At 37.5% G+C, this 13,335-nt stretch overlaps 1 protein-coding gene across 3 annotated transcripts in view; it reads right to left on the reverse strand.

The window, feature by feature from the left end:
* Window positions 1-811: 811 nt before the first annotated feature.
* Window positions 812-13,335, reverse strand: part of FAM193A (family with sequence similarity 193 member A) — a 46,490-nt gene continuing 33,966 nt past the window's right edge. For all 3 annotated transcript variants that reach the window (XM_009950902.2, XM_009950901.2, XM_086464922.1), the window contains 5 exons: window positions 12,185-12,371; window positions 10,087-10,317; window positions 7,363-8,206; window positions 4,417-4,498; window positions 812-1,668 (listed from right to left, as the gene is read on the reverse strand). In XM_009950902.2, coding sequence (XP_009949204.2) covers window positions 1,575-1,668; window positions 4,417-4,498; window positions 7,363-8,206; window positions 10,087-10,317; window positions 12,185-12,371 — 1,438 coding nt within the window. In that variant the 3' untranslated portion in view covers window positions 812-1,574. The remainder of the gene's footprint in view (window positions 1,669-4,416; window positions 4,499-7,362; window positions 8,207-10,086; window positions 10,318-12,184; window positions 12,372-13,335) is intronic.

Genomic DNA, 13,335 nt, shown 5'->3' on the forward strand with positions numbered 1-13,335 from the left:
ATCCTCCTGCTACATCTGGGCCTCACAGCGGACATGGAAGCAATCATCCATTAAACCTTCTAAAGTCCAAAGCTAAGTGTAATTACGCAAAACAGTCTCAAGCCCAGTGGGTGTATCACAAAAAAATATGTGTTAACAAGCCGAAGCAAGAAAGACGTGGAATGGTTCTGGAAAAGGACATTAGTGGGCTTTGAAGCTATACTGTCCTTTTAAACACGTGCTGAGTGGAAGTCCCATTTTCTTCAAAAAAAAGACGACTTAATTTGGGTAAGCACAGTCACCTGGAAGCAGTGTTGTCTCTAATCTGAACAAATAGCACCGTATCAGAAAAACTAAGTGCAATATCTTTACACAGATCAAAATCCTAAATTATCAGTTTTCTTCCAGACTGGGCAATACTATACAACCTGTAAAACATCACTATATTGTTAACTATTTATATGATAGTAGCAATGAACCTACCTACTTTATTTCTGCACTGACGTTAAACTGGAAATTTTTGTATTACCTTGTTTCTCACAAATTATCTACTGAAGTAGAACCATTACAGTAATTCACAGAATTCACAAACTTAATTCCAGTATTCAGCAGGAGTCTTCCCCGCTCTAGCAGATAGCATTTTTTTCCCCATTAGGTGAGCTGGCAAACAAGGAATATTATAAAGTTAAGTAGCACTCAGTGACCGATTTTGACACAAGATGAAATTCAGTTTAGAACACCATTATTTTTTTGGTAGGTTTCTTTCTTCCCTTTCCCCACCCAAGCAGAAAAAAGCAAGACACAAGTCTTCTGCCATACTAATGTATTCCATCTTTCAAAAAGAAAGACATGATTTTAATATTACTTAACAATATGTTAAAAAAGTAGCCAGTTAGGCTTCAGTGTTAATACAATTATACACTCTATAACAGATTTGATAGTGTGAGTACTGTTCTTTTTTTAAATTTTCTCATTCTGCAAGTATTCTTACACAAGCTGGCTACAAGTCAGAAAAAAAAAATCAAAACACAAATAGCGTAACTTGTACACTCTTAAACAGTAGATTGTGAAAGAACTGAGGAAATACTTGTCCCATAAGAGCCTCTTTTTCATGAAGTCACGTCAGGAGAATTCTGGAGCAGATGAAAGCACAACTGACTAGGTCCATTCCTTTGTCAGGAGTCAGAATGACAAAACATAGCTAGATGCAGAAGTGACAGGAGCCACTGCAGATGATGCAAACTAGTATTTTGGCCTCCACCCAAGCCTAAGCAATTTAAAGTCTTTGAGGCCAAGGCATTCAGAAGGAGATGGAAAAGAGCTATTGTTCCAACTCCAACGGCATACAGCTACAATCAAGTAAGTCTCACTCACAGACTACAAGCACACAAGCTAACAAATTCAGGTAGAAAGTGGCAATTTTTCAGTCCGCAAGAATTATCAGGCCAAAGGGTTCAGTGCAGATCCACACAGCACTGGGGACAAGGCAAGGCAGCACTGGCTCAAGACCAGATAAGCTCTCAGCACAGCAGGACAGATAAGTGGAGTTGTCGTTCATTGATTCCTGCAGGGTTCCCTCCCCATATTGTGTCATTTCAATGTGCAGCAAAGGTGGTTTTTTTCAAGCTAAAATTGGACCAGTTGATGGAAAGTCTCTGCCTTGTCTGTCTGGCAGAATCCAAGCAAAATCTGAAAAGAAAAATGTGGTAAAGTGAAACCAATACACTTAAAATCAAACCACAGGTGTTATTCTCTTCAAGAGCAGCTCTCATTCAGAAAGACAAAACCTCTTAAAAACATCATAACCCCCCCCCCCCAAATAAATCACTTGTCGATCACTCAAATACATCACAAACGATGTATTAAACACCATTGCATTATCAAGAGCAAGTGAATAAAGCAGCAGAGAATACCCTCTATTTAGCAGCACAGAAGCTAGGTGAATGTTAAGTAGAAACAGAGATGACATTGCTGTATTTACCAAAAACCTTGTAACAGTAAGAATGAGTAGTAGGTAATGGGTAAAGCAGAAGCACCAATGGCACGGGACACTGCTGCTTCTCTGCTGAATACAGCAAAGTTATGTTTGAGACAAAGACCTAGGGAAAGGAGGTTTGTTTATAATACAGACAAGTAGCCCACATGCCTGGAAAAAGCACCTTTAGGACAAAAATCCACTTATTTTCACTGACCGGAGTTTACGGGTGAACTTTTGAAAAAGGTTGCAATGTGTAGGCATTTCAGTGACAGTTAATTAATGCTGAAGAACTTCACTGAGGCAACGTGTAGCTTAAGCTAAAGGCTGCATGACAGCACCAAGGTAGTGCATACCCCTGTCTGGAAGGCGATGCAGCTTAACTGAAAACCAAAAAAGGGAAGCAGACAGAGCGAAATAGGAAAGGTGCAGTGGAAGGTTAGAACACCTAGACTTATTTTGTTCTTTCTATGCTGAAGTTAGAAGTAGCTTGCAAAATGAATTCTAAAGTCAAGGTGTAATTAAAAGTATTAATCTATTATGCCACTACAAAGCAAGAAGAAAAGATGAAGAATTAACAAGCTGTGAGTAAAAAGCATGAATTCAGGAGGCCTGTGCAGCTCATTGCCATGGAGAGTTACTGAAACAGGCAACGTTGCTAGCCTTCTAAGTATTATGTCGGAACTTAGCAAGGGATAGAAAACATGTATTAAAGGTGCTTTCATGACATTGAAGAGCTGTTTTTCTCCCCTAGAACAGCATCTATAGGGGCTTTTCAGACATCTTTTCTAAACAGGTATACATTAAAAAAATTGAACAGTTCCTAACAGATAACAGTAAAGGAGTAGATTACACCAATTATTGAATTAATTACAAAACAGTACAGTTAGAAGTGTTAATTCTTCATTTGGAATCATGTTTGACAAGTTTTTCTCCAAACTTCATCTGCGCTTCTACAAATCTAAGACGCTGCTTCATTCATCCTATTGAAAGCAGAGAATTGGTGAAAAGAACTTCTCTGTTTTCTTGTTACAGATACTCCAAACTTGAATGAAGCCAAGAATATTCCATGAAACCCAGAACAAAGGCTTATGCTATACCAACACTAGCACTAATACATGCCACATTTCACCTATAAAACCTACACTTCAGTTCAAAAAAAATCCTTTAATTGGCACCACTCAAAAAATTAATTTTTAAGACTAGAGAGTATGTGCTTCTGAAAATTTCATCATCCAGTACATTGCAACTTCATAATAATCAGACATATGCATTTTGTATAGTACTTATAAGCAGAGAAGTACTTATAACACAGAGAAGCAGTTGCATTCCGTCCTTTGCAAGACCCAGATAGACATTACATCCCAGGCACATGGAATATGAAAATGATATAAATTTAGAAAAGAACTTGAAATCCATACTGAAAACCCTTTCTTAAAAAAACCCCACCCTCTAAACAAATGGCTTCAGTTGTTTTGTGAAATATTACTGTTGATTCCTAAATTATTCAACTGCGGGAAACTGATTTATTTGTAACATCTCAGATCTGGCTATCATGATAAAAGGCTTACTAGATGTATCCATGGGAAACTAGCACACCCAACCACCATTAAAGAATACAAATTTGAATAGATTTCAGTATTATGGAAGAAAATGTGCTACATTATTTAAAGATGAGCTGTCTGCTCATATTTGAGGAAACTGAAGGTAACTAATGTGATGCATAAATCCCAAAAGCAACCAAAATGCACAGAAGAGTTTCACAAGCATAGGTTCATATTATTCTTTTACTGTCACTGCACTAGTGCAGGCATCCCCTCTCTATGGTTGGCATAAGCCAATATAATATCCCAGTTATACCATGTCTACTTCTTGTACAGTATAAAACTCCAATCTAACAGCTCCTATAAATAAGGAAGAAAACATAATGAACAAACATTTTTGAAGCATCTGTTCTGAAATTTAAAATGTAAAGTTTTATTTGTTCAACACTTAACACCTAACATAGCATTTTTTGTATTTTGTTTTAAAATCACTATTCAGTATTTGGTCTGTGTGGATAATAAAAGAAATACTCATGTAAACTTTGCTTATAGAAAAAAAAATGGTAACCGAGGACATTCTGAAAGCCATGATGAGAACCTGGGGGACACATAGATGATTCTGGCACTTATTTCTGTATTTGTGCTCCTCAGCTATGATCTGTGCCCATAGCTCTCCAGCTTTGGTGACTGTTCTAGTATTCAGAATGTCAGCTGTAACAGAATTTGCTATGTTACAACACAGGCTTTTCTGCTAGGAATTAGTTATTAAGTTGCGGGTTGGTTTGGGTTTTTTTATTTGTTTGGGTTTTTTTTTTGTTGTGGGTTTTTTTTTTAGTTTTTGTGGGGGGTTTTGTTTTTTAAACACAGCACATGGGAAGAAGCACAACAGCTTTATGCGTAGGGATTACAGCACTTCACCTTTTAAAATACTCCACTTCTCGCTCTGTTTCATCCATTTCCACGCTGTCTAGATCAATGTCTTTGGGTAGAAACACATCATCTACAAAGGAAAAAAGGATGACACTATGTTAGATTCCTTGGGGAGCAGGGAAGGAGAGAGGAAGAAGATTGAAGAAGCTGCATTAAAGATGTTTTTGGAGAACTGCCTGAACTTTGTACACTACTCATTATTCGTGTTTAGGCTGAATTAATACAAACTTGTAATTAAAAAGACACTTCTTAAATCCCCTATATTAGTACCTCTGCTCAGCCTTTAAGGAGTTACACTGATAACAAGGAAGAGATGAATCAACAGTAAATTTACTGATCGTACAGGTTACAGAAGATGCCTTAGATCTGAAATACACATGAGAAAGGTTCATTGAGCCCTAGAATTTGACCAGATAGCTAATGAATAGCGTTCAACTGTCTGAAATTTGTTAGCCTTATTACTAAAAAGGCAGCTTGAGAAAAATTTTTGAAAAATGGTATTTATAAAGAAGATTGCTTCAAGAATTCTTGGTTTCTAGAGCCACCATACTCCCTCTGGGGCATGATCATCAGGCTGTGTCTGCAAGAGTCTGTCATGCTATCTACAATTAGGGATTTTTCTTTTTTAAAAAGATTTTTTAACATATTTAATGTAGCCTGAATTTAGGCCTTGGCTACAGCAACGAAGTCTTTAAAGCCTGTTGGTATATTGTAGTGTCTCTGTACGGTTGTCTTTCCTACTTCAAAAAAAAAACGCTTCAGAAAGTGTAAAATTTTTTAGAAAGCATTTTGAGCATTTTCCTCTTGAAGGCTCTTTTCTTACTACATATATACTTCAATCTTATTTCTGAAGCAGCTTCAGAACACATTCCAAAAAGGGAGAGACAAAGAAACTAACCAAAAACACCTAGTACACGTCAGGATTCTTTAGAATCCTTGAAATTACGAGAAGAAACGACTCTTTTCTAAACGTATTCCTGGTAGCTTAGAAGTTGCACATCTTTGCCACGCAATTTACTTCTGAAAAACTAGAAAGCCCAATGAACATAGGGCTTCCCTATACCCCTAGTTTTCTTCAGCCTCTTCATAACAAGGAGTTAAAATACTCTGCCAGAATAAATTTAGAGATCACATCAAAAGCAATAACGTTCACTGCTTTAACATTTCATTTTGAAACTCAGTTAAAAAAACCCCTAACTTTGTTACCCTCATTTCATTTTCTTTCAACTACCCTAGTTCTAATTCTTTCTTCCTTATTTCAATTTTTGTGCTTTTGCTAATTTGGTACATCAGCCCTATGCCTTTAAGAAATTGCAACTAAACAAAAATTTGTATATTACAGAGTCTTTCTTTTAGTTCTGCAGTCAGAACACACATAACAGTGATCCAGTCCCAACTCTTCAGAGAGCAGCACAACTATCCGTAAGTTCAGAAACATGTCCCTATGTTTTTTCACATTTAAACATTTGTTTTCAGAAATTGTAACTATACTTGATGTAAGCAGCAGAAAACAATGGCGAGGGGCAGAGAGCAGGAAAAAATGCAGGAAGCTACCTGCATTCTCCTACAGTAAACACCCTCCACCACCACCACCATTCCTTTCAATAATTTCTCCCTTAAATGTCTCCGGTCTTCTCTTTCTGCTCCTAATTCTAGAGTTTTGTCTTGCTTCAATGACTGGAGTACACACTGCTTGGTAAATTAAAACAACACCCAAGCACACCACAACACAGTATGCACAAGCACTACAGTATCAGAGAAAAGGGTTCAAGGCTCTATTGCGGCTCGTTTGACATGGAATGGAAACACTGAACACAAGAAGAGTTAAAAAGACAGACTGGTGGGCTGACTCAACGCAACCATGAAACCACAAAAAAAAAGGTGGGCTCTAAACCTAGTACTTGCAACAACCAGGAATTCGGGTTATATTTCTGTAACAAAACTTAATAAACACAAGTATTCTGAAACACTGGCTGAGACTGACAAAGGACTAAGGTCTCACATCTCCATGTGCTTATCAGACACAACAGCAACATTAAGTCATCCTGTTGAACAGACATTTAGTTTATGCACCATTACCACTCAGCTACCGGGTGATCCCAGGGGAATGACCGGGTGCTCTGAGGAGATAGATGTCCGTACTGCAAAACTGCCATCCCAACTGGCAGTCCCAGCAGGGACCAAGCACTTACAGGAATAAACTAGTGAAGAAAATTATGCAATTGCAACATGTTCGAGTCATCTCAATCTTCTGTGGTTTTACTATTTCTATCAGATAAATAATTAAAAAACCCCTCTGTTTACTAGCAGAAATTTAAAATTAATGTGGAAAAAACACTCAATATTATAAACTAATTAACATCCCACTAAATTTTCACTCTGGTAAATAAAAAATAGAAAATCAGGTTTTGTATTTACTTACCTGTTAATGTAATTAATACATAAAAGAAATTATTTCCACTGAGGAAATGCATATTTATGCATGACTGATCATTCTTTAGCTGCAAAATCCCCTTATTTTCCTTGCTCAAAGAGTAAGATCAACTTTAGACTATGCTCTTAATGCTGTATGAGAAACAACCTTGCTTTTAATGAAGTTCAAAATGGATTTCAGCATACTATTGAATTACTTCAAATATTTATTTTAAGCAAGATAGGCTTTACAGCAGAGGCTGGCTTTCTCAACTGACAAAATCCCCATACAAAACCAGGAGCATATGCTAGTTTATTCATTCTTTAAAGCATCCTACACCTCTTTACTGAAACTATATGCATTTCCTAATTGTCATAATTAAAATGCCTTGAGTTTTCCTGACACGAGTTTTTCAGTTTTTCTCATTTACATCACAAGAATTACTGAAGATTTCAAACTTCTGGACTTAAATGGTAACAATATAAATCAATCCAAGTTATTCAACTTTCATATATACTTACCAATTGAATTGTTGACTTTGTCCCCTTTTTTCTTCTTGTTTTTCTTGTTCTTGCCTTTTGGTTGAGGAGAATCTGCAAGTATTAGCTTATTATTTTGTTGCTGTTCACTTGGTGAAGGGGATTCACTCGTTACAGGTGCTTTCTCTTCCTTTACGTGGTTCAACTGTTTTTTATTGTTATTGTTTAATTTCTTCTCCTCTTTTTTAGGTTCTGCAAGTGGTGGGAGTTCTGCTGCTTTTGCTTTGGATTCTATTTGGTTTCTGGTTTTAGTCTGAATCTCAGCTGCTTTGGGGGATTCAACAGGCTTTTTCACTTGATCAGCACACGGTTTGTTTATCTGCTTTAGTTTCTGTTTGCTGTTTCCTTCTTTATGTTGATGCATAATATCAAGCAGAAAAGAGAGGGGCTCATGCTGCTTTACACTCCCCTCTTTCTGATACAGCAGCTTTGAGTCTCTAGTGTTTACAGGATTGGATAGTTCACAGCCTGTCTCTGAAACCGGCCTCTGTTCTGTATGATTCACGTGTCTTGACAGGGAACTGGAGGAGGTTTCTATCTTTTCTGATTGCTCAAGTGTACCATTCTGAATGTCTTCGGGTGTGTTTGGGACAGATTCCTTCACTGCCTGACAGTTTCGAGTAAGCATGTCCACCTTCTGACAGTCTTTACTCGTCCGTTCTTTCTTCTTTTTCTTTACAGCCCGCAACTGCTGAAGTTCTTGAAGCCGCTGTAATTCTTGTTTAAGCCTCTCTTCCTCTTCTTCCTCGCGGCGCCTCTGTTCCTCAAGCAACTGGTGATGCTCCCTCTCCCTGGCTTCTGCTTCAAGTCGAGCTTTTTCTTCAAGCTACAAAATAACACCAGATTTATTGAAAGTGGAAATATATATTTCAGAAATCAGAGTTTTAGGGATTATTACTATTTTCCTCTATGAATGTTATGAATCCTAGGATGCTAACATATGAACATACTTAATCCAGAGGTCCATGCAGCAAGCAAATGACTACTCACACAAAAGCTGTCCTTAAGTTACATTAAAATCCTTTCTATTTTTCTATGTTTCTGTAACGTATTTAACTGTTGTTAATATCAACTGTCAATTTTCTCTTTGCTACTGCTAAGCCTAACTCCATATCAAAGTCTTCTACAACCCCAAAAACCTGCTGGAAACAAAACATTCACCTTCATTCTCAACCTGCGTGTATTACTTAATGTAACTCAAGTTTGTGGCATGTTGCATCATTTACCTGTTCTGTTGCTATGGCAGCAGAGTTGCTCTGTTTCAGTGTTCGTGAGCATTAGGAAGAGCAATCATTAAAAACATTTTGCAGCAAAACGCTAAGCACATTAAAGTTACATTAGAAGTTGTCAAAAATAATGAGGATGGTAAAGTTTCCTGTCAGCTATAAGTTCATTAACCTTGCCAAACAAAGACACAAAGGATTTTTTCCAGCCATTACTGCAAATATCTAAAACTTCGCTGCGCAGCACTGATCTTGCATCACGAGCAAACTAAAAGAAAGATGTACGCTAAGAACAATCATGTCCCTTAATTTTCTTGCACATTTAAAAATGCCTGTATAGGATTAATTTTTCACAGTTAAAGAAGTCATGCAAAAAAACCTACGAGTCTCTTCTACTTCTTACGCTCAAACTCCATTGCAAGAGCAGAGTGACTTTTGCATTGTGAATTTTGCAAAGTGAATTTTATTTATAAATAACTCACTAAGCCCTCAAGTCGCTGAATAGTACTACAACATGAACATAAAGAGTACAACTTGTGAACATCAGGTCTTCGAAACCCATGGACACATTTAAAGAATGAAGAATTAGTGCCAGCAAGAAAATCCATAAGTGAGAAATATTTACAGTACAGTCACACAATGCGCTTACCAGAATTCAAAAAACATTCAACCACCAATCTCATTGCACCTTGAACTTTATACCTCAGGGTGATACTTGCAGTAAGAAAATCCAATTTCCTACTTGTTCAACTTCCCAAAAAAAAAAAAAAAAAATCTATTTCCTCTATTAACTTAGCAAATAGTTTTAAAAAAATAATTTCACTGTTACACATTGGAGTTTTTAGAAATGTTTTTGCCAAACTCCATTTGAAAGAAACCAGTAATTTTTTGTTCCCTGTCCCCTTCTCTGCAGCTTGCCACTTCACTCTGGCTTGGGATAGCCCCTCGTGTCATCACGTGGCACACCACTTAACCTCTTTCAATCAGGACAGCAAGGTGCACAGTGCAGTTGTTCTAAAAATACCAAACCTCGACTTCTCCTCTCTAATGAAAGCACTGACCTTATGTTTCCTGGCTTCCTACAGAGCTACTTTATCATAACCATTATCCTAATACAAAAACCCACGTAGTTTTCTAACTTCTCCCACTTTAAATTGTCAATTCTACAAAACAATCAAATCCTAACATTTCTGACACTTAGAAATAGCTTTCTAAAGTGTGGGAAATTCCAATATAAAGGTGACTTGCAATAAAACACATGACAATGACATGGTGAGCAATCTTCCCAGTCTACTACGTAACTCCTCAGGCAGCATCGGAATAGGTAAGCTAGCTGTGTATATACAAGGAGGGAGTGTACCACAAACTACACAGAAACTACAATTAAACCATTATTATAAAGTCAGTGTTCAGTGGTATACTTACAGAGAGTGCACAGAATCAAAAACATGAGGTATAGGATAAACATACTTTTAGGTCTTACCTTTCTTTGCTTATGTCTGGCTCGTTTGGCTGCCCGAGAACTGCTTACTGGTTTGGTTTCAGAGCTGTTTATAAATTGTAGCAAGTCTTCCACTTTTCGATGGTCTACAACACTTTCCCTTTCAGAGATCTGATCTGGTTTCTTGGGCTGTTCCTCTTTCCTTTTTGTTAGACGTAAACGGAGCTTTTCCCGCATCTCTGCATAATTTCTACTGGTTGGTGCAGCTGGAGGCTGAAGGACAGGAGACAAAAATTTGATGGCTAAACGTAAAAATTTCACAGACTTAATACTTTTGAGATATTGAAATTTTAGAGGCCTTCAAACAACCTGGAAGGTCCAAACTTGAATAACAAACTCCTTTTTGCTTGTATGTGTACCTAAAGGTGTATTTAACAGGCAGCAGACCTGTCAGACTTGGTGCTAGCTTGTGAACTGTATTTTCCAACTGAAAGGATGACCAATCTTGTGAAGGAATGTACAAGTGAGAAGACAAAGAAACACCTTTAAAAGCAGGAAAAGAGATTTCCATGTTCCCTTGTGATTGGTATACCACATTTGAAAATTTAAAAGGAGCAGACATTTGCTGCTGTTTCCATTTTCTATGAAGTCTGTTTCAGAGTTTGGGCTACATGGGGTTCTGGGCTGTAACTGTGAAGGCTTGATTACCCTGTACCGAAGCGTGCCAGCATACCCTCCAGCAGAGTCGCATCAATAACTTGTTAACACTGCTGCAAGCAGAATCCTTGCATCACGTTTCATATCTGTATTCCCATCCACTGCTCCTGCCTCTCAGCTCCTCATTCCTCCTCCCCTCCTGCTGCCTTACCCCCTCCCCTCCTGCACCAGATCTGGTGCCCATCTGTTTGGAGCTACACCAGTTCAACTCATTAAACCAGCAAAACAAAGCTTATTAGCTTAAAAATCCTGTAGCGTTCTGCCACTTCAGCAAAATGAGTAACTTACTGTGCAATCAGATGACTATCAAAGACAGATCAATCATGGACATGGTGGGAATAGGCAAACAGGATCCCTTCCCTGCCCCTTTCAGCCACAGGGCAGGGGCTTCAACTCATTTCAAGCAGTAAGATGAAACTGCATCCAGTCAAATACATGGCCAATAAACTGAGCTTCTACTTCGAATGGAAAAAAAATGCCAGAGACTCAAATTCTACTATTTAACTGACTATTAAAACAGACTACACACAGATTTAAAAATGAGGCCAGCCGGAAAATGAATTTTAATTCAAGAGAAGTTTAAAGTGGCAACAGCTTTTCGCATTTCATTTCTGCAAATGCGAAGATATGATCACAAGAGTTAATGTCATATCAGTAGCACATCTAGTGAATTAAAGAAGCTCCAAACAAAGTGTTAAGTATTAAAATAAAGAACATAAGGGAAAAGATTTTCTGTAACCTCCACGGTTTAGAACTTCATTTCTTCAAAACACCCTTTAAATACAAACAGAAGTCAGTGCCTATCAAAATGCACCAGTAAAGAAAATGGTTTGCAATATCAGAAACAGGAAAAACGCAGTTTGGGTTTTCCTTTGATAAAAGTGTAATTTAAACTTACACTGCTTAAGTTCTAGGTAAGAATAGTTTGGGTTTTCCCTTTTTTTTTTAAAAAAAAATCAAGTTAAAGTGAACACTTTTGAGGATTGCTGTTTTTACAGATGGGAGAATGACTCAAATTGCCATTAACCTTTTAAGAAATAGCATATATTAAGCATCCTTTTACCCAAACTCATTGCATTATTTATAAATTACACAGATGAGTGCATGAATTTTGTAAAGTTATTTAAATGGTTCAATCTCCATTTGTAGTTTCAGTCAAACATGGTACCTATTATCCAAGTCAGTTGCTTCCTAAATCTTTTAGTCATTTTCATTGCTCTTGAATTACTTTCAACTAGAAAAGTTTGTTTCAATTCTTCACTTCAAAGAGGAAAATTACTTTCTAACCATGCTCCTTTTACTACTTCTCTTGAGTGAGCTCCAATGCCACCCCCTTAGTTGCAGACTGATAAATCACATGCAATCAACAATGAGCAAGTGACAAAAAAAGCAAATAAAAACAATTTAAAATCCACCAACTTACTCCTCCGTGGCCGAAGAACTCACAGTAACAGCAGTCACAGTATTTTCCTTCCTTCTGATTTGTGGATGTTGAGGTACTGGAGCTATGTTCTGAACAGCTGTCTTCATCTTGGCTCTCCTCTCCATCATACTGTTGATGATCATATGTGTTACTGTTCTCACAGCGATGGCCCTCACAATCAGGATCACTGTGTTAAATTAAAAAAAAAAGGTTATAAAAACTCTAGATTATAATAAATACGGTGTTGGAAAAAAATCATATGCAGTTATAGGTACATCTACCAGGAACAATGACTCTCACACTGGGATATCAGCCACCAGCGAGGCATTGAATCCTAAAGCCTTCATCCAGTAGCTTGCCAATGGAGATGCTCAAAACAGAGCAGCAAGATAAGATGATACATGGGAAACTGATTTATAAAAATTCATTTAGTGACTCACTGAATAAGCAGCTTAGAGAATACGTTTTGGAACTGTTCTTCCTGCCTTTAAACAGGTAAAATAGTTTCAGAAATAGTGATTCTAGCTTTTTAAAAGGGAATGGTTTTGAAACTGCAGCCAATCTCATCACTTGTGGTCTGAAGAAAGCTGTGCAGTTGCAAAGTACTGAACGTATTTCTAAAATCCCCTGGGTTTAGATAGATTTTCAAGCTCTTGACTACAATAACAAAATTAAAGTTCAGCTAAACCCAAAATGCTCCCATTGCCCTGTTTGCACCTTTATTTTCAACGGGAAATACTAGCATGCCTCTCCAATACGCAGGCACATAGCAGTTTATTCCCTCCAGAGCTCTGGACAGCTGTGCACCCAACATATCTACTGTCCAGTTCTTGTAAAATCAACATGATCTGACTTCAAGAGTATTTTAAAAAAATCCACTTGTCTATCATTAGTATTTCCTCACTCTTATGTTAGAAAGGTGAAAGCAGGCCATAATCTGTCCTATCTGGAAAATACACGTATATGTGAAACTTCTTTCTAACGTTCCTTCCTGACCCCGCCCCCTGCCTGGCCCTGCAAGTTTTTCAAGGATTAGTGACCAGGGCAGAATGAAAAATTGTTCAACTTTAGTATCCTAGTCAGGGAAAAAGCATGCAAAACTGTTGTACTTAACAGGAGATTCTGCTAATAAGTGCAAACATCCCGACTAG

The sequence above is a fragment of the Leptosomus discolor genome, chromosome 4 (assembly GCF_034619465.1).
Source record: "Leptosomus discolor isolate bLepDis1 chromosome 4, bLepDis1.hap2, whole genome shotgun sequence".
Taxonomy (NCBI): Eukaryota; Metazoa; Chordata; class Aves; order Leptosomiformes; family Leptosomidae; genus Leptosomus; species Leptosomus discolor.